The following is a 23,707-nucleotide window of genomic DNA, read 5'->3' as shown; positions in this document are numbered from 1 at the left end:
AATGCAGCCTTTCAATACCTTTGGCAGTTCAGGATTGTACTTCAATTTGTAACAATTCACCCTTAAAGATGAAACAAACTCAGAGACATATAGCTGAAAGCCATCAGAAACACAAAGACAAGACAGCTGAAATTAACAAAACAAACAGAAAACTGTGGAATTCCATGTCATTATGCAAGTCTCAAAAAAACAATTCAACTGACCATTTCCTTTGATGATAACTTTAGTTAAAGAGCACTGAGAGATGAACCTTTATGTATGTAACAGAATCAAGATAAAAGGTAGCCTCACCACCAGCTTTAGCTTTTCCCATACGGGAACACCAAATTATTGAAATGCAAGTCCTGTAAAATAAATCCAATTCTGCAAAGGGTCAGTGAAACCAGGAATAAAGGAATCCTGTGCAGAAGGAATGGATCCTCAGAAGCTTAGCCGAAATTGGGTGGCCGTCATCTACTATGTTACTATGTTCCCTTGTCATCAAGCAGATGAACCCATTACGAGTGGGTTGTGTCCATCAACCAGCAGGGGGAGATAGAGAGCACTGAAAAACCATAGTGCCTCATTTCCAACTAGCTCCATCTGCCTCTTCAGTATTCTCTATCTCCCCAGCAGGGTGGTTGTAGCTTGTTCAAGGCCCTTCAGAAAATCTGCCTGGGGTGGCTCCTGTGCTTTTGCCAGTTGTAGCAGGGGTGTTGTGGCTGATGGTGCCCACTTTAAAGGCAAATAGGTTAGCCTCTTTCCCTGCCTTACCAGGCCCCCGATGTGGAAGTAGACAAATAGGCAAGCCCTGTCCCTGTCTTTGCACACACTGTGGATGCAGGCACATGGGTTCGCCCTTTCCCTGCCTTTCCCACTCTACTGATCCTCCGGAGTTGGAAATTTGCCTCTTTTGCTGTTGCCTCAAACCTTCCTCACAGCATTAAAAAAAAAAAAAAAAAAAAAAGTTGCGTTGTGCTTTGGTGCTGCGATCCCAGAAAAGAGGTTTTCTTCTGATTGTGCAGCGTGACCGGAGCTCGGAGACTCGGTCTGGTGAGGTAAGAGCATTTTGTAGCTCCTCCGGGGAGGGCCCACGTTCGAGACGATTTTGGCGCAAATCCGCCATTTTGAATTTCCGTCGTTTTTGGCGATGGCTGCTGAGAAAGTTGAGAGCTGTTTGGTTTGTGGCAAGCACAAATCTACAGCGGGGCTCTGTAAGGCATGCTTTTGAGATGGTAGAGCATGGCGAGCGATGTTCCTTCCCGCTCCGTGGAGCTGGCAGCGGGCGCCATTTGGAACACCATGGCGCGACCCCCACTGAGACGGAGGGGTTTGAGCCTGGAGGGGGCGCCTCGTGTAGAGGCTAATAAAAGAGCTGTTCCCCCCGGACTGGAACCGGGAGGCCAGGGTGAGCCATTTTCCCCTGAATTTGTCTTGTTGCTGCATAATGCATACATGTTAAAAAGAGCTCTTCCGCAGGGGTCCCCTGCGGCCCTGTTTTCTGTATCCCCTCCAGTGGAGTCTGGCCTTGGATTACCGTCAGGCGTGTTTTCCCCTGACAGATGGCTGCAAGACAAGCACAGAAAGGTGGATTCTCCTTCAGAGAGTGGCGCACCCCCTTTTTTCCCCCTGTGGTCGGGATGTGAGGACTCTGAGGGGTCTGGCAGGCCTTTGTGGTCTGGAGAGCCAGAAGAAGGTGCAGGATTGCCACCAGACGATCCTTCCGTGGTGAGGATTTTCCACCGCAGTGAGCTGCCAGCGCTTATTACTGATGCCTTGCAGGACCTCTCTATAGAAGACCCTGGGAGTACTGAGACCTCCTCCGGTAATCTGAGGATGGCAACTACTACTACTATTTAGCATTTCTATAGCACTACAAGGCATACGCAGCGCTGCACAAACATAGAAGAAAGACAGTCCCTGCTCAAAGAGCTTACAATCTAATAGACAAAAAATAAATAAAGTAAGCAAATCAAATCAATTAATGTGAACGGGAAGGAAGAGAGGAGGGTAGGTGGAGGCGAGTGCTTACAAGTGGTTACGAGTCAAAAGCAATGTTAAAGAGGTGGGCTTTCAGTCTAGATTTAAAGGTGGCCAAGGATGGGGCAAGACGTAGGGGCTCAGGAAGTTTATTCCAGGCGTAGGGTGCAGCGAGACAGAAGGCGCGAAGTCTGGAGTTGGCAGTAGTGGAGTAGGGAACAGATAAGAAGGATTTATCCATGGAGCGGAGTGCACGGGAAGGGGTGTAGGGATGGACGAGTGTGGAGAGATACTGGGGAGCAGCAGAGTGAGTACATTTATAGGTTAGTAGAAGAAGTTTGAACAGGATGCGAAAACGGATAGGGTCTTGAGGAGAGGGGTAGTATGAGTAAAGCAACCCTGGCGGAAGATGAGACGGGCAGCAGAGTTTTGAACCGACTGGAGAGGGGAGAGGGGACTAAGTGGGAGGCCAGCAAGAAGCAGATTGCAGTAGTCTAAACGAGAGGTGACAAGGGTGTGGATGAGGGTTTTGGTAGAGTGCTCGGAAAGAAAGGGGCGGATTTTACGGATGTTGTAAAGAAAGAAACGACAGGTCTTGGCAATCTGCTGGATATGAGCAGAGAAGGAGAGAGAAGAGTCAAAGATGACCCCAAGGTTTCGAGCTGAGGAGACAGGGAGAATGAGAGAGCCATCAACAGAAATAGAAAACGGGGGGAGATGGCAAGTACTAAGAAGCTTGCTCGAGCCTTTCCTTTGCATGACTCCATCCAAGAGCTTATCACGGCTCAATGGGCTGACCCCGAGGGGCCTTTGAAAGTCGCCAGGGCTATGGGGCAATTATACCCTCTAAGTGAGGAGCATGTGGCGCGCCTAGCAGTACCTAAAGTGGATGCCCTAGTCACGGCGGTGACAAAGAAAACTACCCTCCCAGTGGAAGGAGTTGGTGCCCTGAAGGACATGCAGGACCGTCGCCTGGAAGCAGCTATGAAACAGTCCTTTGAAATTTCAGGCCTTTCCTTACGGGCGTCTGCATGCAGCTGCTACGGTGCCCAAGCCTGCCTCGCTTGGTTACAACAGGCAGTGGAACAGCCTGTAGATGGAGCGGAGCCCCTTATGGAGGTGGCACCGCGGATGGAGTCGGCCTTGTCATTTTTGGCTGACGCCCTTTATGATCTGGTCAGAGCTTCGGCTAAACAGATGGCCATAGCGGTGGCGGCTCGCCGTCTTCTGTGGCTACGGCATTGGGCAGCTGACATGGCCTCTAAGCAAAGGTTGGTGAAGTTGCCCTTTCAAGGCCTTCTCCTGTTTGGTGAGGAGTTGGAGAAAATTGTGAAAGGCCTGGGGGATGCTAAACCCCAGCGCTTACCCAAGGATAGGCCGCGGCCTTCTTCCAATGGTCAGGTGGTCCCCTCCTCTTCCAGACCTCGCTTCCATGAAGCTAGAAGGTACCACCCAGGGTGTTCTGCTGGGTTCACTTCGCGTGGCCGGTTTCAGCAGAGGAACTTCTTTCGCTCGGACAAACGTTCCGCAGCAGCAGGCTCAAGACCTGGAGTTCAAGGGCGACCCTCTCAATGATGGTGCGCTGGCGCCCTCCTCGATTCCTGTGATAGGAGGATGACTTTCCCTCTTTCTTGAGGAGTGGGCCAAGATTACCTCAGATCAGTGGGTCTTGGACCTGATCAGAGAAGGCTACAGAATAGAATTCAATGCCCCGATAAGAGACGTGTTTGTGGAGTCACGATGCGGTTCTGCTGCCAAACGGGTGGCAGTAGAGGAGATCTTGCAAGGCTTGATTCACATAGGGGCGGTTTCCCTCGTGCCTCCCGCCGAATGCGGCTCTGGCCGTTACTCCATTTACTTTGTGGTGCCGTGAAAAGGTGGATCTTTTCGGCCTATCCTAGACTTAAAAGAAGTCAACAAGTCTCTGAACGTGCTGCATTTTCACATGGAAACCCTGCGCTCCGTCATAGTGGTGGTACAGCCAGGAGAGTTTCTCATGTCTCTGGACCTGAAAGAAGCTTACTTGCACATCTCTGCAAATCTCTGAAGACATATCTCTTCAACAAGGCATACAATAAGAACTAATAGTCACACTAATCCACCCAACAACCCACTCGGTTAAGATAGCACACCTGCTATAACTACCTTAATCATTCCTTTCCTTCCTCTTTCTACCCTTATTTAACCTCTGCACAATATTAAATGTATCTGTCACCCTGTAATGACAATGTTAACAAAACTCTGTAAGCCACATTGAGCCTGCAAATAGGTGGGATAATGTGGGATACATATGCAATAAATAAAAATACCAATTTGGCCTCCGCACCAGAGGTTTCTGCATTTTGTGGTGATGGGAAAACATTTCCAGTTTCGGGCCTTGCCTTTTGGCCTCACTATAGCTCCCCAAACCTTTTCCAAGGTAATAGTGGTAGTAGCTGCTTTTCTCAGGCAAGAAGGTATCCGGGTTCACCCGTATCTAGACGACTGGCTCATCGGAGCAGACTCTGCAGAAGAGAGTCATCAGGTTACAGCCAGAGTGGTCTCAGTACTGCAGTCTCTGGGCTGGGTCATCAATATAGCCAAAAGTCACCTGACCCCCTCTCAATCTCTAGAATATTTGGGGGTCCGGTTCGACACAGCCTCAGGGATGGTCTTCCTACCCGAGCAAAGGCGGTGCAAGCTTCAGAACCAGGTCCGTCTGCTCCTGAGGATGCCTCGCCCGTGAGCTTGGGACATAGTCCAGCTGTTTGGGTCGATGACGGCCACTTTGGAAGTGGTGCCCTGGGCGTGAGCGCACCTGAGACATCTGCAGTGTTCCCTGCTTCAACGGTGGTCTCCACTATCTCAGGATTATCAATGCAGACTCACGTGGCTCCCTGCGGCCCGGCTCGGTATGGAGTGGTGGCTCTCAGACAGCATGCTGTGGCAAGGAATGCTGCTAGCACTCCCCGATTGGTGCCTGGTGGTAACAGATGCCAGCCTGAAGGGCTGGGGTGCACATTGCCGGGGAAGGCATGCCCAGGGTCTTTGGACACCCGAGGAGTCGGAGTGGAGTTGAAAGCGATTTTCCAGGCGCTTCTGGCCTTTCAATTGACCCTGGAAGGATTGGCTGTCAGAGTTCTGTCGGACAACACGACAGCAGTGGCCTACATAAATCGCCAAGGAGGCACTCAGTGCATTGCACTAGCAGTGCAGGCCGCGCAGATTTGCCACTGGCAGAGCTTCATCTGCAGTTTCTGTCAGCAGCTCATATTGCAGGTCAGAGCAGCGTGCAAGCCGATTATCTGAGCAGGAATCAAATCGACCCAGTGGAGTGGGAACTTGCAGATGAAGTGTTTCTTCAGATATGTGCCAAATGGGGAAAGGCCGTAATGGATCTTATGGCGTCCAGCACAAATGCCAAAGTCCCGTGCTTCTACAGCAGACGGAGAGATCCTCGCTCGGCAAGGTTAGATGTCGGCTCAACCCTGGCCTCAGGGCCTCTTGTATGTGTTCCCTCCATGGCCCTTGATAGGGCGAGTACTCCTGCGGATTTGGCTACATCAAGGAGAGGTGGTTCTCATTGCGCCGGATTGGCCCAGGAGGCTGTGGTATGCGGACCTCCGGCGGATGCTGGTGGAGACTCCCCCGCCGTTTCCTCTGGTACTGAACCTGTTGTCACAGGGCCCGGTGACCATGGAGGACGCCTGCCGTTTTGGTCTTACGGCATGGCTATTGAGAGGGCGCGTTCCACTTCCATGGCTTATGCCAGGATTTGGCGCCAATTTGAGGCTTGGTGTGCTTCTAAAGTGATCACACCCATGCGGGCTACTGTCTCGCCGATACTTGACTTTTTGCAGGATGGTGTACAAAAAGGCTTGGCCTATAATTCCCTGCGTGTTCAAGTGGCAGTCTTAGCATGTTTTCGAGGGAAGGTCACTGGCCTCTCTCTTGCTGCTGGCCCGGATGTGACACGGTTTCTCAGAGGGGTGCTTCGGCTCCGTCCTCCCGTGCGGACTCCGTGTCCGGCCTGGAACCTGGTGTTAGTTTTAAAGGCCCTTCAGTGTTCGCCTTTCGAGCCGCTTAGTCGAGCTTCGGAGAAGGATGTGACCTTAAAGACGGTCCTTTTGGTGGCTGTGAGATCGGAGAGACGGGTATCTGAGCTTCATGCGCTGTCCTGTCGAGACCCATTTCTGCAATTCTCAGAGTCCGGAGTTATGGTACTTACTGTGCCTTCCTTCATGCTCTCCTTTTCTAAAGAGGAGTGTCCAGAAGCCTATGGGCAGTTGCACCTTCTGGATGTGCGAAGGGCTCTGTTGCAATATCTGCGCATGTCAAATGCCTTCAGGACCTCTGATCATCTTTTTGTTCTTTTGTCAGGTCCGCGCAGAGGGTCTCCAGCGTCTATGGCCACTATAGCCCGTTGGCTTAAAGAAGCTATCTTTTCAGCATATCTGCTATCTGGCCGGCCTCCGCCTGAAGCCTTTAAGGCACATTCCACAAGAGCGATTTCCTCTTCTTGGGCTGAAACTGGAGCACTCTGTCTTCAAGAGATATGTAGTGCAGCTACTTGGGCTTCGAAGCTCTCTTTTGCCCAACATTACAGGCTGGATGTAGCTGCCAGGAGAGATGCGCATTTTTGGAGCACAAGTGCTGGTGCGTGGTGTGGCTTGTTCCCACCCTATCTAGGGATTGCTTTGATACATCCCACTTGTAATGGATTCATCTGCTTGATGACAAGGAAGGGAAAATTAGGTTCTTACCTTGGTAATTTTCTTTCCTTTAGTCATAGCAGATGAATCCACGAGCCCTCCCTCAGTGGTTCATTGTGTGATTCATGTTACTTTTATGTTCAGTTACAGGAGGATGAGTTCATTCCTTCCAAGAGGTTGAGTTCATTCCCTCCTTTGAATTATAGCTCCAGTTTTTGGGGCGTTCATCCGCTCTGAGGAAAGTTCATGTTGTTATGCTTTGGGGTGTTACACTACTTTGGAAGCTTCAAATACTGAAGAGGCAGATGGAGCTAGCTGGCCATGAGGCACTATGGTTTTTCAGTGCTATCTCCCCATGCTGGTTGATGGACACAACCCACTCGTAATGGATTCATCTGCTATGACTAAAGGAAAGAAAATTACCAAGGTAAGAACCTAATTTTCCCTTCAAAGATATCACCAAAACAGGGAAGATAGGGTATCCTGATAGTGAGGTTGCAAAAGAGACCGTAGTAGATCAGGTGTCCTTAAATAAAAATAAAAATCAGACAAAAGATTGCAAATTAATACTGTCAAGTACTGAGCATGATGTAAATAGGAACAATATAGTTTGAAATGTCTATATGCGAAAGCCAGAAGCCTAAGAAATAAGATGGGAGAGTTAGAATATATTGCACTAAATGAAAAATTAGATATAATAGGCATCTCTGAGACCTGGTGGAAGGAAGGTAACCAGTGGGACACTGTCATACCGGGGTACTAATTATATCTTGGTGATCGGGTGGATCGAATTGGTGGAGGGGGTAGCATTGTATGTTAAGGAGAGCCTTGAATCAAATAGATTGAAAATTCTGCAGGAAACAAAACACATCTTGGAATCCCTATTGGATTGAAATTACACATATAAAGAGGAAAAGGATAGTGATAGGAGTGTACTACCATCCATCTGGCCAGGATGAACAAATGGATGTAGAAATGTTAAAGGAAATAAGGGGCCCTAACAAACTAGGCAACACAATAATAATGGGTGACTTCAATTACCCCAATATTGACTGGGTAAATGTAACATAATGGCATGCTAGGGAGGTAAAATTCCTTGACGAAATTAAGGACTGCTTTATGGAGCAGCTGATACAGGAGCTGACAAGAGAAGGAAACATTCTAGACCTAGTCCTTAATGGAACGCATGATCTGGTGCGGGAGGTAATGGTGCTGGAGCCGCTTGATGACTGATCATAATATGATCAGATTTGATATTAGCTTTGGAGTAAGGATACGCAGGAAATCCAATACATTAGCTTTTAACTTTCAAAAAGTAGACTGATAAAATGAGAAGAATGGTGAAAAAAAAACTTAGAGGAGCGGCTGTGAGGGTCGAAAATTTACATCAGGCGTGGATGCTGTTCAAAAATACCATCCTGGAAGCCAAGGCAAAATATATTCCACGTATTAAAAACAGGAGGACGGAAGACCAAAGGACAGTCGGCATGGTTAAAAAGTGAGGTGAAGGAAGCTATTAGAGCTAAAAGAAAATCCTTCAGAAAGTGGAAGAAGAAACTGAGTGAAAGTAATAAGAAATAGCATAAGGAATGTCAAGTGAAAGACTGGTAAGGAAGGCAAAGACACATAGTAAAAGTTTTTTTTAGGTATATTAAAAGCAGGAAGCTGGCAAAAGAATTGGTTGGATCACTAGATTACTGAGGGATAAAAGAGGCAATCAGGGAAGGCAAGGCCATAGTGGAGAGATTAAATTAATTCTTTGCTTCGGTCTTCACTGAGGAAGATTTGGGACAGACACTGGTGCCAGAAATGGAATTCAGTGCTGACGAGTCAGGGAAACTGAATCAAATCTCTATAAACTTGGAAGATGTAATGGAGCAATTTGACAAATTGAAGAGGAGTAAATCTGGATCGAATGGTATTCATCCCAGAGTACTGATAGAACTGAAAAATGAACTTGCAGAACTATTTTTAGTAATATGTAATTTATCTTTAAAATGAAGCACTGGAAGATTGGAGGGTGGACAATATAATGGTGATTTTTTAAAAGGGTTTCATAGGAGATCTGGGAAGTTACAGACCGGTGAGTCTGACGTAGGTGCTGGGCAAAATGGTAGAGACTATTATTAAGAACAAAATTACAGAGCATATTCAAAAGCATGGTTTAATGAGACAAAGGCAACATGGATTTAGTGAAGGGAAATCTTGCCTCACCAATCTACTACATTTCTTTGAAGGTTGAACAAACGTGGATAAAGGTGAGCCGGTCGATATTGTGTATCTGGATTTTCAAAAAGCATTTTACAAAGTACTTCATGAAAGACTCCAGAGGAAATTGGAAAGTCATGAGATAGAAGATAGTATTCTATTGTGGATTAAAAACTGGTTAAAGGCTAGAAAACAGATTAGGTTTAAGTAGTTATGTACTTAACGCACCACAAAATTCAAAATGGGTCCCTTTCCTGATCTCACCCATTTTCTGTCAGTAGGGAAATGTCTCCCACACCTGGAGCTGCAGCATTAGGCTTTCTCTCTCCCACTTACCTTTTTACCTTTCTGAGCCATGGCCTGTGCTGGTTAGAGACTAGATGTCACCAACAGGAACGCTAATATGGCTGCAGTGTGGAACTGGCCATCATGTGCATGCGGGACAGGGAGGGAGTCAAGCAGGGGCACCATAGCCACAAGCTAACAACAGAACTGTGAGAACCGCCTGGCCATCCTGCCCTTTGTTTCTACCGTAGCAGCAACTGTGAACTCTAGCGAGACTTCCAACACTAACTCAGAAATAGTGAGTAAACATCAACCCTAAGTGGCCGACCCTTCCGGTTTGTGTGAGCAATCGCTGAGCCGCACACCTTAGAGGGAACACTGCTCCCGAACCAATCTAAAACCTGCAGCAGGTCCCTCGTATCCACCAGCCTCCCCCCCAGAACCAAATAATCCCTGTTGGTCCAGTGAACCCCCTCTCAAACCCCCCCCCCCCCCCCCCCCCCCGGCAACCTAAAAACCTTTGTGCTAGTCTAGTGATCTCTATTCGGACACATACCTTCGACAGTTGTAGGTAGGAGAGCAGGATCAACACCTACTCCCGTTTGTCTCTTTGCCTGCCCTTCTCTAAATGGCAGTACCCAGCCCCTGCCCGGTGCATCCTTGCATGCCCCAGCAGGGGTAAGCACCATGGTACTTAGGTTAAGGTTTATCCTTGTCCACATTGACACCAAGCGATTCTGATACTGTGCATTGGGCAAAGGACAAGAAACATCAACATCACTCTCCATTAAAGTGAAGTGCTGAGAGCATTGAAGCACTGAGGTCACTGGTGCCCTTGAAGTGCCCCAAATGCAAAGGTGACTCGCCTTACTAGGAATCTGAGAAGATGTGCCAGACTAAAAGGAGTGAGAGCCAGCCTTGATTCTCCTGGAGATCCTTAGTATCTCACTGCCCCAGCCCAGGCATTTGATGTAGGCAGAGACTCGGACGTTTCCTGGTAAGTATTTTTATGTCCATTTTGAGTGCATCAGAGGATGTCTTGGAGGAAGTGTTCCTTGGTCTTTCTCAGATATCTCCCCACCAGAAGAGAGAAGGAAATCTCCCCCTGAAGATCTCTGATTCTATGGTTTTGTGAGGGAGATGGCTAAGTCTGCTTGTTGCTAGGTGACCGAGGGGTAAAGGGGGCAAAGCTATAGCAGACAGACTATATAAATTCTTTGTTTTTGTCTTTAAGATTTGGGGGAGATACTGTTGTCAGAATGGTATTTAGTGATGATGAGTTAGAGGAACTGAAACATCTCTTTAAACTGGAAGATGTAATGGGTCAATTTGCGAAATTAGCAAATCACCTGGACCAGATTATATACATTTCAGAGTACTGAAAGAACTAAAACATGAACTTGCAGAGCCATAACATCTTTTATACCCTGGTACAGTCAATGGTAATAAGTCATCTGGACTACTGTAACATATTGTACGCTGGCTGTAAAGAACAGACTATTTAAAAACTCCAAACAGCCCAGAATACAGCAGCCAGACTCATATTTGGAAACTTCACTGGCTCCCACTCAAGGAACACATTGAGTTAAAGATCTGCACGACTGCACACAAAATTATCCACGCAGATGCTCCACTATACATGCTAAACCTAGTGGACCTACCTCCAAGAAACGCCAAAAGATCAGCCCATAAATTCCTCAACTTGCACTTCCCCAGCTGTAAAGGACTTAAATACAAGCGGGCATATGCCACGTCCTTTTCGTATAGGAGTACACAGATATGGAACGCACTACCCACAGCCCTGAAAACCATTGATGATCTAAGCAACTTTCGCAAATCCTTGAAGACTCATCTCTTCAACAAAGCCTACAAAGAGAACCCTTAATGACACAAAATCACCACACCAACCCTCCCCAATACCAAAATGCACCTCCAACACTACCCTATCTACCACCTTCTGCTCTAATTCCTCTCTTAATCTCTGCTTATCACCGATTGTATCCAAGATCCTGCCTTGACTATGTCATAGCAACACACTGTAAGCCACATTGAGCCTGCAAATAGGTGGGATAATGTGGGGTACAAATGCAATAAATAAAATAAAATAAAAAATAATCAGTATTATTTAATTTATCCTTAAAATCATGCATGGTACCGGAATATTGGAGGGTTGCCAATGTAACACCAGTTTTAAAAAGGCTCCAGAGGTGACCCGGGAAATTATAGACCCGGTGAGTGTGATGTCAGTGCTGGGCAAAGTGGTAAAGACTTTTCTCCGAGGACAAGCAGGCTGCTTTTTCTCACTGTTGGGTGACGTCCGATGGCAGCCCCAGGATCGGAAGATCTTCCTAGCAACAAGTTCTGCTAGCCCTCGCGTGCACATGCGCGACCGTCTTCCCGCATGTAGTGCGAGTGTGTCCCTCAGTCTTTTTCTTTCCGCGTTTCAGGATGGCTGTTTTCAGGTGTTCTGCGCCCCAGAAGAGACCCTCGCAGCGTTTCGCTGTGTATTACGACTTTCGTCTGTTTCCGTCTTCTCTTAACCAAAAACAAAGTTCCCTTATTTTCTTTACTTTTTTCCTGTAAGTTTTCTTTTTCTTGTCTTGTGCGGCCTATTTTGGCCACCCGTTCGGGGTTTACCCTTTTTTGGTGTCTTTTTTGCCACCATCACATACTTTGACCTTGCCGGCGCGATTTTTCCGCCCATGTCCTCGAAGCCTGCCAGCGGCTTCAAGAAGTGCACGCGGTGCAACTGGACCATCTCGTTGACTGATAGACACGTCTCGTGTCTTCAGTGTTTGGGAGCGGGTCATCGTCCCAACGCCTGCACGCTGTCTTCAGCTCAAAAAGAGGACACAGGCGGCGATATCGGCTCAGTGGAACGTGTTGTTTGGAGCCGGGTCCGGTCCTTCGACGTCGGCGGAGCCAGCGGGTGCATCGACGCCCGGAGTGCAGGTGATGGCTGTCCAGAGATCCCACGCTGGTAGCAGTGAGCCATCGAGTGGGTCTCCACCTGCCTTGAGGGCTCCTGCAGTGCAGGCCCCCCGGGACCGACCACCTTCAGACCCAGCCCCGAGGGATTTTGGAATATTTGGACCGGTCGAAAATGCCACAGTTAATGGAGGAACAGCTAGGGTTGCTTGACACTCCCCTGAGTGCGAAGGAGGTTATGAAGGCAATACAGGCTATGAAAATGCACTCGGCGCCTTGCGGCTTTTCGGGCAAATTCTTTAAAATGCAGGTAGTAGGGCCCCTGATAGGACTGTATGAGGAGGCGATTGAGGAGGGACAGCTCCCTAGATACGCTAATGAGGCGCTGATCAGTTTACTTCCGAAGCCGGGCAGAGTTCTGATGGAACCGGCATCTTACAGGCCTATTTCGCTGATCAATGTAGACGATAAGATCTGTCGCAGGTTCTGGCAGAGAGGTTAGCGTTGGTGCTACCATCTATAATCAGGGAAGAGCAAGTGGGATTTGTTCGAGGACGGCAATCTGTGCTTAACGTGAGAAAACTGATTGCGGCCATGATGGAGGCACCTGAGAAGGCCCCTTCTGGACTAGATGCGGAGCGAGCCTTCGACAGGGTGATGTGCTCATTTATGTTTGAGGCACTAAAATGGTTTGGACTACAAGGCTGGTTTTTGAAGGCAGTGCAGGTGTTATACTCGGACCCATGGGAAAAGCTGCTGGTGAATGGAATCAGAACCAAAGAATTTTTTATAAGGCGGGGAACGAGACAGCGCTGTCCACTGTCCCCCTTGCTTTTCTTTTTTTTTTTTACTTTATCTTTATTAAGCTTTTTAACAAACATAATTTCACATTTATGAATGATAATACACAATTTAGAAATAAATTATATAGACAAGCAAATATTTTTTTAAGTTTCAAATAGTTATCGACCACAAGAATAAGAAATCAATCCAAGATGTAAGATTAATAATATAATCTAAAGGAAATAAACATACATTGTAAATTATAATAATGAAGCGTCACGTCTCGAGTGATTCACTCCAAGGCTGTTAAACAGTGTACATATGGGATTAAACCACTACATTAACCTCTTCCCTACTGATTAGAAATTCCTCTAGCTGTTTGGGGTCAAAAAATTGAAACTGTTTAGATTGAAACACTATTCTACATACACAAGGAAATTTCAACAGGAAGGTAGCTCCTATTGCCAAGTTCTTGTGCGTAAAGCCAAAAAGGCTTTACGCCTCTTCTGAGTCTCTCTTGATAAGTCTGGGTATATTCTTATTTTTGACCCCAAAAAAACTGAATCCAAATGTCTTAAAGAAAGTGTCAGTACTGCATCCCGATCCATCTCCAAGGCAAATGAGACTAATAATGTTGCTCTTTTCGTTATAACATCTAATGATGACTCCAAAAAGGTAGTCAGATTCATCACTGCACCACCTTGAGGAAATTTTTCTGATTCCATTCTAGAATCAGTTGGCAAATAAAACACTCTAGTTATTGGTGGTAGTGAATTTTCTGGCATACCCAATATTTCCACAAGATATTTTTTTACCATTTGTACAGGGGTAATAAGAGGTGAACTAGGAAAATTTATTAGTCTCAAATTAAGTCTCTTAGACTGATTTTCCAGATATTCCAGCCTTCGGGAAGTAAAGTTCTTATCTTTAATCAATGTTTGACCCACAAGTTCCATTTTTTGAGTTCTTTCAGTAAGAGATTTTACTTCTATAGCTTGTTTTTCAGTCTTTTGCAATTGAATTAATGCAGTTTCTGATAGTCTTAATAATTGTAGCATTTTTTGTTACCACAGATTGTAGGGAGGAATGTGCAGTAAAGGTTAAGTCCCATAGTGACTCTAGCATCACTACAGCTGGTTTTTCCATTTTCTCCAATGTTAGTTCAGGAAGAGGTGCTTTGGCAGCATTTTCCAGAATACTCACTGTCTCTGGAAACAGTACAGGAGCTAATGTCGCTTCTGAAGCTCCCAAACTGTCGTCCCTCTGATCTCCCCTTGTCTCCAAAGGGCTCCCTCCCTGCAGTCTCTGCTCTCCACTAGGGGTTAGACCTGCAGGGCTCCTCTGGAGACGCTGACTTCCTGGTTGTGGAGGAGCTGCACGTTCGATGGGGCTGAGAGAGGCCCCATCTACACTGTCGGCCGACGCAGAAGCCCCAGCCTCAGCTACGGGAGAAGAAATCTGCCCGGGACCCAGTGCGACTGCAAAATCTTCCATCTTAGCCTGCCGAAGTTTACTTGTCCCGTCAGGGAGAGAGGGAATCTCTCTGACTTTGCCTCTCCTTTTCCCCATTCCGGGGTTCAGGTAAGGAGCAACTTGCTGGCGTTTGCAAAGAAGAGTGAGACGCGTCTGGTAACACTTCTCATACCGTCGCCATCTTGGATCCCCCCTTGCTTTTCTTGATATCCCTGGAACCTTTATTGTGTATAATTCGAAGGGAACCGGGAATTCGGGGGATGAGAGGTGGGGAGTGGCGTGGTGAAGCTGTTGGCATACGCGGATGATCTGCTACTGATGGTAGATGATCCGCAGGTTTCGGTGACTCACCTGCTAGAGGAGATTCAGAAATATGGAGGGCTCTCGGGGTTTAGCCTTAACCTTTCTAAGTCTCTGGCACTCCCAATTTCAGACACAACCAGACTAAGATGGGAGGGCCCCTTTCCCTTTAAGTGGGCGGAGGGACAGCTAAAGTATCTGGTCGTAGATGTCCCGGTAAATCTATCTACATTGTATGGAAAAAATGTAACACCATTGTTATCAGAAACTAGGCGCTTGTTGGGGATCTGGGGATCCTGTCCTCTCTCCTTGGCTGGGTGTATAGCCTTGTATAATGTGATGATAGCACCTAAGTGGCTATATAGGTTTCAAATGTTGCTGCTGTATCTGCGTGGGAGAGAGGAGAGGTAGTTACAAGCAATCTTACGGAAGTTTCTGTGGAACAACAAGCGTCCAAGAATTTCATTGGCTGTACTATGTAAACCTAAAATGCATGGGGGAATGGGATTACTCAGTATTAGGTATTTAACTATTTCTTGCACTATGAGACATGCGAGAGACTGGCTTGCAGGGAGTCAGCAGTTCACGAATACGCAACTGGAAGCCTCCTGAGGTGCACCTAAGCTGCTTATTGCATACAACAAAAAGGAGACCTGTTGGAAAGCCCCCATTAAACTGGTTTGTGCACTCGGTGAGAGCGATGTGGCAGTGGTTGTGTCATAGACACAGCTTCTCTGCGGCTGCCACTACTCCCTTTGTTTCATTGAGCCTGAACCCCGACTTTCCGGATGGAACATCGGGAAAGACATTTGTCAACTGGAGGCAGAAAGGGATCCATTACCTTTATCAGCTGTTGGATGAGGAAGGGCAGATTAAGCTCTTTTCAGGAGTTAGAGAGAGACCATGGGCTGCCCACATCAAATCTTTATGCGTATGCACAGGTGCAGCATTATGCCCACTCTTTGGGCGCAGAAAACCTAAGCGAGGATGTGCAAGACATTCTCTCCACTGCACTCACATTGGGATCCGAAAATGTGGTGCCATTACGCTTCCATCACAGACACCTCCTAGATACAACAGAGGACATTGACTACTGTAAAATAGCAAGGAGTTGGACACAGGAGCTAGAGATTGAATTTACCAGAGATATGCTGTAGAGCTTTTTGCTATCCATCCTACATAGATCACCCTTTATCCGGCATTGGGAACAACAGTATAAGTTCGCCCTGAGGGTCTATATGGCACCGGTCAGAGCACAGAAAGCGGGCTTTGGATCGGGGACTTGCCCTAAATGTGGAGCAGAATCAGCAACTTTGGGCCATATGTTCTGGCTATGCCCACAGATTCGGCTTTTTTGGTTGCACATATTGGCAGAAATTGGGCAATGCGAGACAAGTAACTGATAACCCACTGATTCTATTTGACATTTATACCATTGCGAAACCCATTCCTTCAGGATATGTAGGCATTCTACAGAAGGCGCTGCTGATTGGGAAGAAAATAATCCTGCTTAATTGGAGAGAAATTCAGGCACCTACCAGAGACCTGTGGAGATCAAAAATGACTGAGTTATTGAATCTTGAGCTGTGCGAGATTGTTACTTCTACAGAGAAAGACTTGGGCTCCTTCCGGGGAGTCTGGGAGAGATATTGGAACACACTACAACCATAGTCCAAGCAGAAAATACTCCATAGATTGAACTGGAGTACATGGAGGCCAGACCGCACCTCAAACTGTATGAATAAATGACTTTAAGTTAATATGTTACGTACAATAAAAAAAGGGGGAGGGCGGGAATGGGGAGGGGGAGAAATCAGTTGTTTAGAAGTTCAATAAAGATAAAATTTATGGATACTTGTTTCCGCAGATGCCAGTTGGCGCTGTGGCGGAGGTTTACTTGGATCATTAATAAAGATGATTTAAACATAAATGAGGGATAAGGCTGTCAGAGGACAGAACAGTTGTACTCGGTGCAACCAGACCATCTCAGGTACTGATACCCACACTACTACTACTACTATTATTAAACATTTCTATAGCGCTACTAGACTTACGCAGCGCTGTACAAATTAACATGAAAAGACAGTCCCTGCTCAACAGAGCTTACAATCTAAATTGGACAGACGAACAGACAGCTAGGAGTGGGGAAATTGCAGTGGTAGGGGTGATAAGTGAGGGTGTTGAGTAAGAGAGTCATGGTTAGGAGTCGAAAGCAGTAGCAAAGAGGTGGGCTTTAAGCCTAGACTTGAAGACAGCCAGAGAGTGAGCCTGTGACGTACTGGCTCAGGGAGTCTATTCCAGGCATAGGGAGCAGCGAGATAGAAGGAACGGAGCTGGGAGTTAGTAGTGGGGGAGAAGGGGGACGACAGGAGACATTTACCCAGCGAACGGAGTTCACGGGGAGGAGTGTAGGGAAAGATGAGAGTGGAAAGGTACTGAGGAACTGCGGAGTGGATGCACTTGTAGGTCAAAAGGAGAAGTTTGAACCGTATGCGGAACCTTATGCTGCGGCGGCATCTGGCCCTTCCCTTAGGAGAGGTCCCTGGCCTCGGTGCTGCCTGCGGCATTGATGTCGGCTGCCACCCAGGTTGACTCCCCTTTGACGTTGGTAGAGGAAACTTCACCGCAGTCTAGGTGGGTTTCGACTTCTCGACATCACCATCGAGGACATCGTTCCTCGGCGTCGCTGCAGGCTCAGTCTCGGAGTGCCCTGAGGGAGTTCTTATCCGATACTGAAGAGGAGCATTCGTGGGAATCGGAGGAAGACCCCAGGTACTTTTCTTCTGACGAGTCCTATGGGATTCCCTGTCACCCTTCCCCTCCACCAGAAAGGAAACTATCTCCACCGGAGAGTCTGTCCTTTACATCTTTTGTCTGGGAAATGACTACGGCTATTCCTTTCCCTATGGAGGTTGATGAGCCCAGGGCTGAGTTGCTCAAGGTCCTGGATTATCCTTCTCCACCTAGAGAGGCTGTGACGGCGCCTCTACATAAGGTACTGAAGGAAGTCCTAATGTGGAACTGGTCGTTCTCTCTGTCTGGCCTCGTTATCCTGAAGAAAACTGAATCTCAATATTGGATCCACATTGAACCTGTATTGATGAGGTCTCAGTTACCCCACAATTCCATGGTGGTGGACTCCGCCCTCAAGAGAGCCAAGAGTACTAGGGACTATGCCTCGGCGCCCCCAGGCATAGAAGCTTGGACTCCTGATCCTTTGGGGAAGAAAATGTATCAGGCCGCTATGCTCGCCGCCAAAATTCAATCTTACCAGCTCTTCACGAGCATCCACTTGCGGAACTCGGTGAGGCAACTGTCCAGCTAGGTTGATGCACTCCCTCCGGAGCAGGCCAAGCCTTTTCACCAGGTGGTCAAGCAGCAGAAGGTGTGTCAAAAGTTCCTGGCCAGGGGTACGTTCGACACTTTTGATGTAGCATCCAGGATCGCTGCCGAAGGTATAGTGATGCGCAGACTCTCTTGGCTACGTCTCTGACCGGGATCATTTGGTCCAGCAGCAGATGGCGGATGTGCCTTGCCGCGGGGATAACCTTTTTGGTGAGGAAGTAGAGGATCTAGTTGACCATATCAAGAAGCACAATGATGCTATAGATTCTCTCTCCTGCCGGGCGTCTTCTGCTACTACCTCCTCATCTAGGAGGTTTTTTTGGGGGAAGAGGAGTGCACCCTATTCCTGTGCTAGGCGTAGGTACACTCCTTCTTGGCAGCCTGCCCAGGCTCAGTCCCAGTGCGCTCGTTCTCGTCAACAGCATGCGCCTAAGGCCACTTCGGCTTCCCAGCAAAAGCAAGGGCTGGGCTTTTGACTGGCTCCAGTTCAGTATAGTAGCATAGTAGATGACGGCGAAAAATGGCCTGGACTTTTTCTGCTGTCATCTACTGTGTTACTATGTTATGTTACTAGGTGGCTACACCTTTTTTAGCCACTCCTGTGTTTGGGTGCATGTATGCTGTATGGGAATATGTGCAATGGTGTTGGATCATTTGATAGCAGTCTTAATGTAGAAGTCAAAACTTCATCTCATTCGTGTCTCATTCTGATTATCTAGAGGTTGATAGCCTTTCTGCCTGACCTTTTGATGAGAAATAAGGAGGACTTGGCTAACTGCTTTATTCCCCTGACCTAGGATTGTCTTCTTAGAATGAAATGGGCATTAAAAGTATCTTAAGCAGAGTATCCTAACATTTCAGGGCCCATATTGGTTCATATTTAGCAAGGCAGTCTTTCAAATAGGCTAGACAAGACCTGAAAAAGTTTTATTAGCATTTAGGAGTCAGCTACTGAGACACCTGTCACAATGGCCCTCTCCACCCCAATCATATAACACAGTTCTTTAAGGACTAATTTACTAAGATTGTTTTCTCATTCTCTGTCTATGGCAGTGGTTCCCAAACCTGGCCCTGGAGGCACCCCTGTCAGTCAGGATTCCAGGATATCCACAATGAATATTCCTGAAAGAGATTGGCATGCACTGCCTTCATTGCATGCAGATCTCTCTCTTGAACATGTGGATATCCTGAAAACTTTACTGCCTGGAGTGCCTCTGGATTGGCCGCTGTCGTGGACAGGATGCTGGGTTCGATGGACCCTTGGTCTTTTCCCAGTGTGGCATTACTTATGTGCTTAAGTTTGGGAACCACTGGTCTGTGGACAGTTCCTTGACATTCTAGCAGAAGGCAGTGATTCCAATATCCCCACCCCTAATAATCATGCTGTCAGTAGCATATTGGTGACCATTCATAGATAATGCCTTTTTAGCTTCATGTTCTGGGTCTCCACCAGTCAGTCTGTCCACATCCTTAGCCAGACAGCAAGCTTAATTTACTCTCCTTTGGTTATTGTTGCTGCTGCCAAAGAAAGAAATATTAGGCTTGAGCTGCACGGGACAGGAACTCCAGTGCTCGTCTTGATGTCCTCAGCTCTTGTGAAATGAGCACTGGAGTTGCACTCTATGCACAGCAGTATAGCAATGCCTCTTTCTTCAGTGTCAAAGCCAATTCAAGAACACACAATCTTGGTCGCCAAGATTCAGTTTAAGGCACCATGAAGACCTGGTGCCTAGGATTTGTTGAGCCCTGGGCTAGACTACTTACTTTTAATACTTTAGAAGTAAGATGTAACTGCTTAATATACTATGTGATAACAAGCATCAAATGAAATAACAAGATAGTTGAATTTCTTCTTGTTCTTCTTTTACTTTTTATTCTGACACAAATCTTATTTTCTCTCCCATACAGGTCTGATGAATCTCCAGAAACAGCACTGCCAGGATGTGAAACTACATCAAAAAAATTTGAAGGCGCACGACATGGGAGGCCAGTGGAACAGTCACATCCTGATGCCCCACCTGTGGAGCAACTGCGGCCTGATGCACCATCTGTAGAGCAGCCGCAGTCTGTTGCATCATCTGTTGAGCAGCCAAAGCCTAATGCATTACCTGAGGAGCAGCCAAAGCCAAATGCATCACCTGTGGAGCAGCCAAAGCCAAATGCATCACCCGTGGAGCAGCCAAAGCCAAATGCATCACCTGTGGAGCAGCCAAAGCCTGATGCATCACCTGTGGAACAGCCGCGGCTGGGAGGGCCCCGCATAGAGCAGCCGCGGCCTGGAGGGCCCCGTATGGAGCAGCCGCGGCCTGGAGGGCCTCGCTTGGAACAGCCGCGGCCTGGAGGGCCCCGCATGGAACAGCCACGGCCTGGAGGGCCCCGCATGGAGCAGCCGCGGCCTGGAGGGCCCCGCATGGAGCAGCCGCGGCCTGGAGGGCCCCGCATGGAGCAGCCGCGGCCTGGAGGACCCTGCATGGAGCAGCCGCGGCCTGGATGTCCCCGCATGGAGCAGTCGCTGCTTAGTGGGCCCCAGCTGCGGCCTGGAGGTCCCCGCATGGAGCAGCCGCGGCTTGGGGGTCCCCGCATGGAGCAGCCACGGCTTGGGGGTCCCCGCATGGAGCAGCCACGGCTTGGAGGTCCCCGCATGGAGCAGCCACGGCTTGGAGGTCCCCGCATGGAGCAGCCGCGGCTTGGAGGTCCCCGCATGGAGCAGCCGCGGCTTGGAGGGCCCCGCATGGAGCAGCCACGACCTCGTATGGAGCGCCCAGGCTTTGGCACTCTCCCTATGGAGCAGGGGCGGTTTGGCGGCCCCTTACTGGAGCAGGGGCGGTTTGGCGGCCCCTTACTGGAGCAGGGGAGGTTTGGCGGCCTCCCAATGGAACAGGGGCGGTTTGGCGGCCTCCCAATGGAGCAGGGGCGGTTTGGCGGCCCCCCAATGGAGCAGGGGCGGCTTGGCGGACCCCCAATGGAGCAGGGGCGGCTTGGCGGCCCCCCAATGGAGCAGGGACGGCTTGGCGGCCCCCCGATGGAGCAGGGACGGCTTGGCGGCCCCCAAATGGAGCAGGGGCGGCTTGGCGGCCCCCAAATGGAGCCGGGACGGCTTGGCGGCCCCCAAATGGAGCAGGGGCGGCTTGGCGGCCCCCAAATGGAGCAGGGGCGGCTTGGCGGCCCCCAAATGGAGCAGGGGCGGCTTGGCGGCCCCCAAATGGAGCAGGGGCGGCTTGGCGGCCCCCTGTTGGAGCGCCCGAGGTTTGGAGGCCCCCTGTTGGAGCGCCCAAGGTTTGGAGGCCCCCTTTTGGAGCGCCCGAGGTTTGGCGGACCGCTTTTGGAGCGCCCACGGTTTGATGGCCCAAGATCACAGTTTGAAAGTCAGCGGTTTGATGGTCCTTCATCAAGAATGTGGGGAACTGGACCCAGAGGCTTAATGTCAGCAGCACGTTTTAACAGTCCACTTGATAACTTGGATGAGAGTGGTCCTCCTGGTGGATTACAGTGGAGAGGGCCTCCCCGTTCTGTTCAACAAGAGCAGCCACCTAAAGAATCTGTGGCAATTAAAAATGAATCTGTTTTAGATGACCCTGTCACACAGTCATCTATCCTTGACTCAGGATCAGCTTCAAAGCTTACTGACTCTTCACAGCTGGACAAGCATTTGAAAAAGTCTCAATTGGATATATCCAAACCTGAAAAGGGGGATGCCTCCAGGTTTTCTGAGCAGTGCCAGAGCTACCAAGATGCTGAAAAGAAAGTACAAGAAGCTAAACCTCCTGAAAAGCAACTAAGTACTTCAGGCAAGAAGCCAGCTTCAGCTCCCTCTGTAGCCCCAACAGCACAGTCCACAGTAGTCTCCAAAGGACCCGCAAAGATACCATCTTCAACAGTAGAAAGAAATTTAAAATCAAAAGATACTAACATGACCCAAACAGATAAACAAGATACGGGGCCGTTAAGACCAAATAGTGGGCAGGAGAAAGGGCCCATGAGACCAGGCAGCAATCAGGAGAAATCTCCTATAAATCCAGACCAAACAGAAAACAATCGGGGTAGAGGTCGTGGGAGACAACAAACCAATCGTGGTAGGGGGCGTGGAAGATCAGAAAACAATCGTGAAAGGAGCCCTTCAAGACCTGGTGTCCGTGATAGGAGCCCCCTTAGGCCTGATGTCCTTGATAGGAGCCCTCCCAGGCTAGGTTTCCTAGACAGGAGCCCCCCCAGACTAGGTTTCCTAGACAGGAGCCCCCCCAGACTAGGTTTCCTGGACAGGAGCCCCCCAAGACTAGGTTTCCTAGACAGGAGCCCCCCCAGACTAGGTTTCCTAGACAGGAGCCCCCCCAGGCTGGGTTTCCTAGACAGGAGCCCCCCCAGGCTGGGTTTCCGAGACAGGACCCCCCCCAGGCTGGGTTTCCTAGACAGGAGCCCCCCCAGGCTGGGGTTCCGTGACAGGAGCCCCCCCAGGCTGGGGTTCCGTGACAGGAGCCCCCCCAGGCTGGGGTTCCGTGACAGGAGCCCCCTGAGACTGCAGAATGACAGAGACAAGGACTTGGAAGAAAGGCCTCTGATTGGGGATGGTTCTGAAATGATTCCCCCCTTGCCTCCATGGCGCCATGGGGAAGCAAGAGTCCCAGTTGATCTTCCATTAGATGTTCGAGGAAGAAGTGACCTTCCTTTGGAAAGAGAGAGATTGGATGACTGGGAAAGAGATCGATATTGGCGACACTGTGATATAGATTTTCGGGGTGATTCCTTGGAACTTTACAGTAGAGATGAAAGACACCCACTTAATTCAATGTCTTCAACTGCACCTTCTGAAATTGACCGAAAAGATCCATGGTGGGATGAGTTGGAGAGGACTCGTGAGAGAAACAGAGATAGGGAACATGAAAGAAACTTGGACAGATTTGGAAGACCTTATGATTTCTATGATTTAGATCTTGGCAGAGACTACATTCGATCACAAGATGATCGTGATTTCCTTCGGGACCGGGATTATCCTCCACTCCCACCTTTGCCACCCCTTCGACCTTTATCACCACTTAGACCTCTTTCTCCTCATCGACCTCTCTCACCACTTTCATCCTTACCACCACTCCCACCTCTTCCACCTTTGGATGTATATCAGGGAGATCATTTGAGAGATGAAAGAGACCTATTTGATAGAGACCTCAGAGAAAGGGGAGATCTTAGGATTCGTGAGTATCCAGAAAGGCTTGAAGAGCATCGAGAAGAACGAGATCGAGATTACTTGCCAGAGAAAGTGGGCTGGGATAGGAAGCAATTAGAAGATCGATGGTATCCGCCTACAAATGAAGTCAGAGAAAGATTGCCGCCCCTCGAGGGCCAGCAGGACCCATTGCAAACACAAGGTACCCTCATGCATCCATCTACATTGCCTGAGAGAGAGACTAACATCAACTCAGAGCCATCATCAATGACGGGAATGATGATTCTTAGCCAGAGACAGCATGAAATAATCCTAAAGGCTGCTCAGGAGTTGAAAATACTACGGTAAATATTAATATTTTAATTTATAAATGGGTGTGCTGCTTTTATTTAGTTTAATTTTTCTTGGCATTTATGTTCTATTTTAGTCGGAGAGCCCCATTCTCCGAGAACAAGCAGGCTGCTTGTTCTCACATGTGGGTGACGTCCAACGGCAGCCCCAGGGCCGGAGAATCTCCCTAGCAACAAAAGTTTGCTAGCCTCGCGATTCCGTGCGCACTGCGCATGCGCGACCGTCT

General features: G+C 48.6%; 1 protein-coding gene across 3 annotated transcripts in view; it reads left to right on the top strand.

Annotated features, from left to right (window-relative positions):
• The window catches only part of YLPM1 (YLP motif containing 1), a 336,188-nt gene that overhangs the window by 83,493 nt on the left and 228,988 nt on the right, over positions 1-23,707 (top strand). For all 3 annotated transcript variants that reach the window (XM_030213961.1, XM_030213959.1, XM_030213958.1), the window contains one exon: positions 19,881-23,474. In XM_030213961.1, the coding sequence (XP_030069821.1) occupies positions 19,881-23,474 (3,594 nt within the window). The remainder of the gene's footprint in view (positions 1-19,880; positions 23,475-23,707) is intronic.

This window comes from Microcaecilia unicolor, chromosome 9, assembly GCF_901765095.1.
Source record: "Microcaecilia unicolor chromosome 9, aMicUni1.1, whole genome shotgun sequence".
NCBI classification, from domain to species: domain Eukaryota; kingdom Metazoa; phylum Chordata; class Amphibia; order Gymnophiona; family Siphonopidae; genus Microcaecilia; species Microcaecilia unicolor.
The sequence above is the reverse complement of the archived record's forward strand: the minus strand, read 5'-3'. Positions and strand labels throughout refer to the sequence as shown.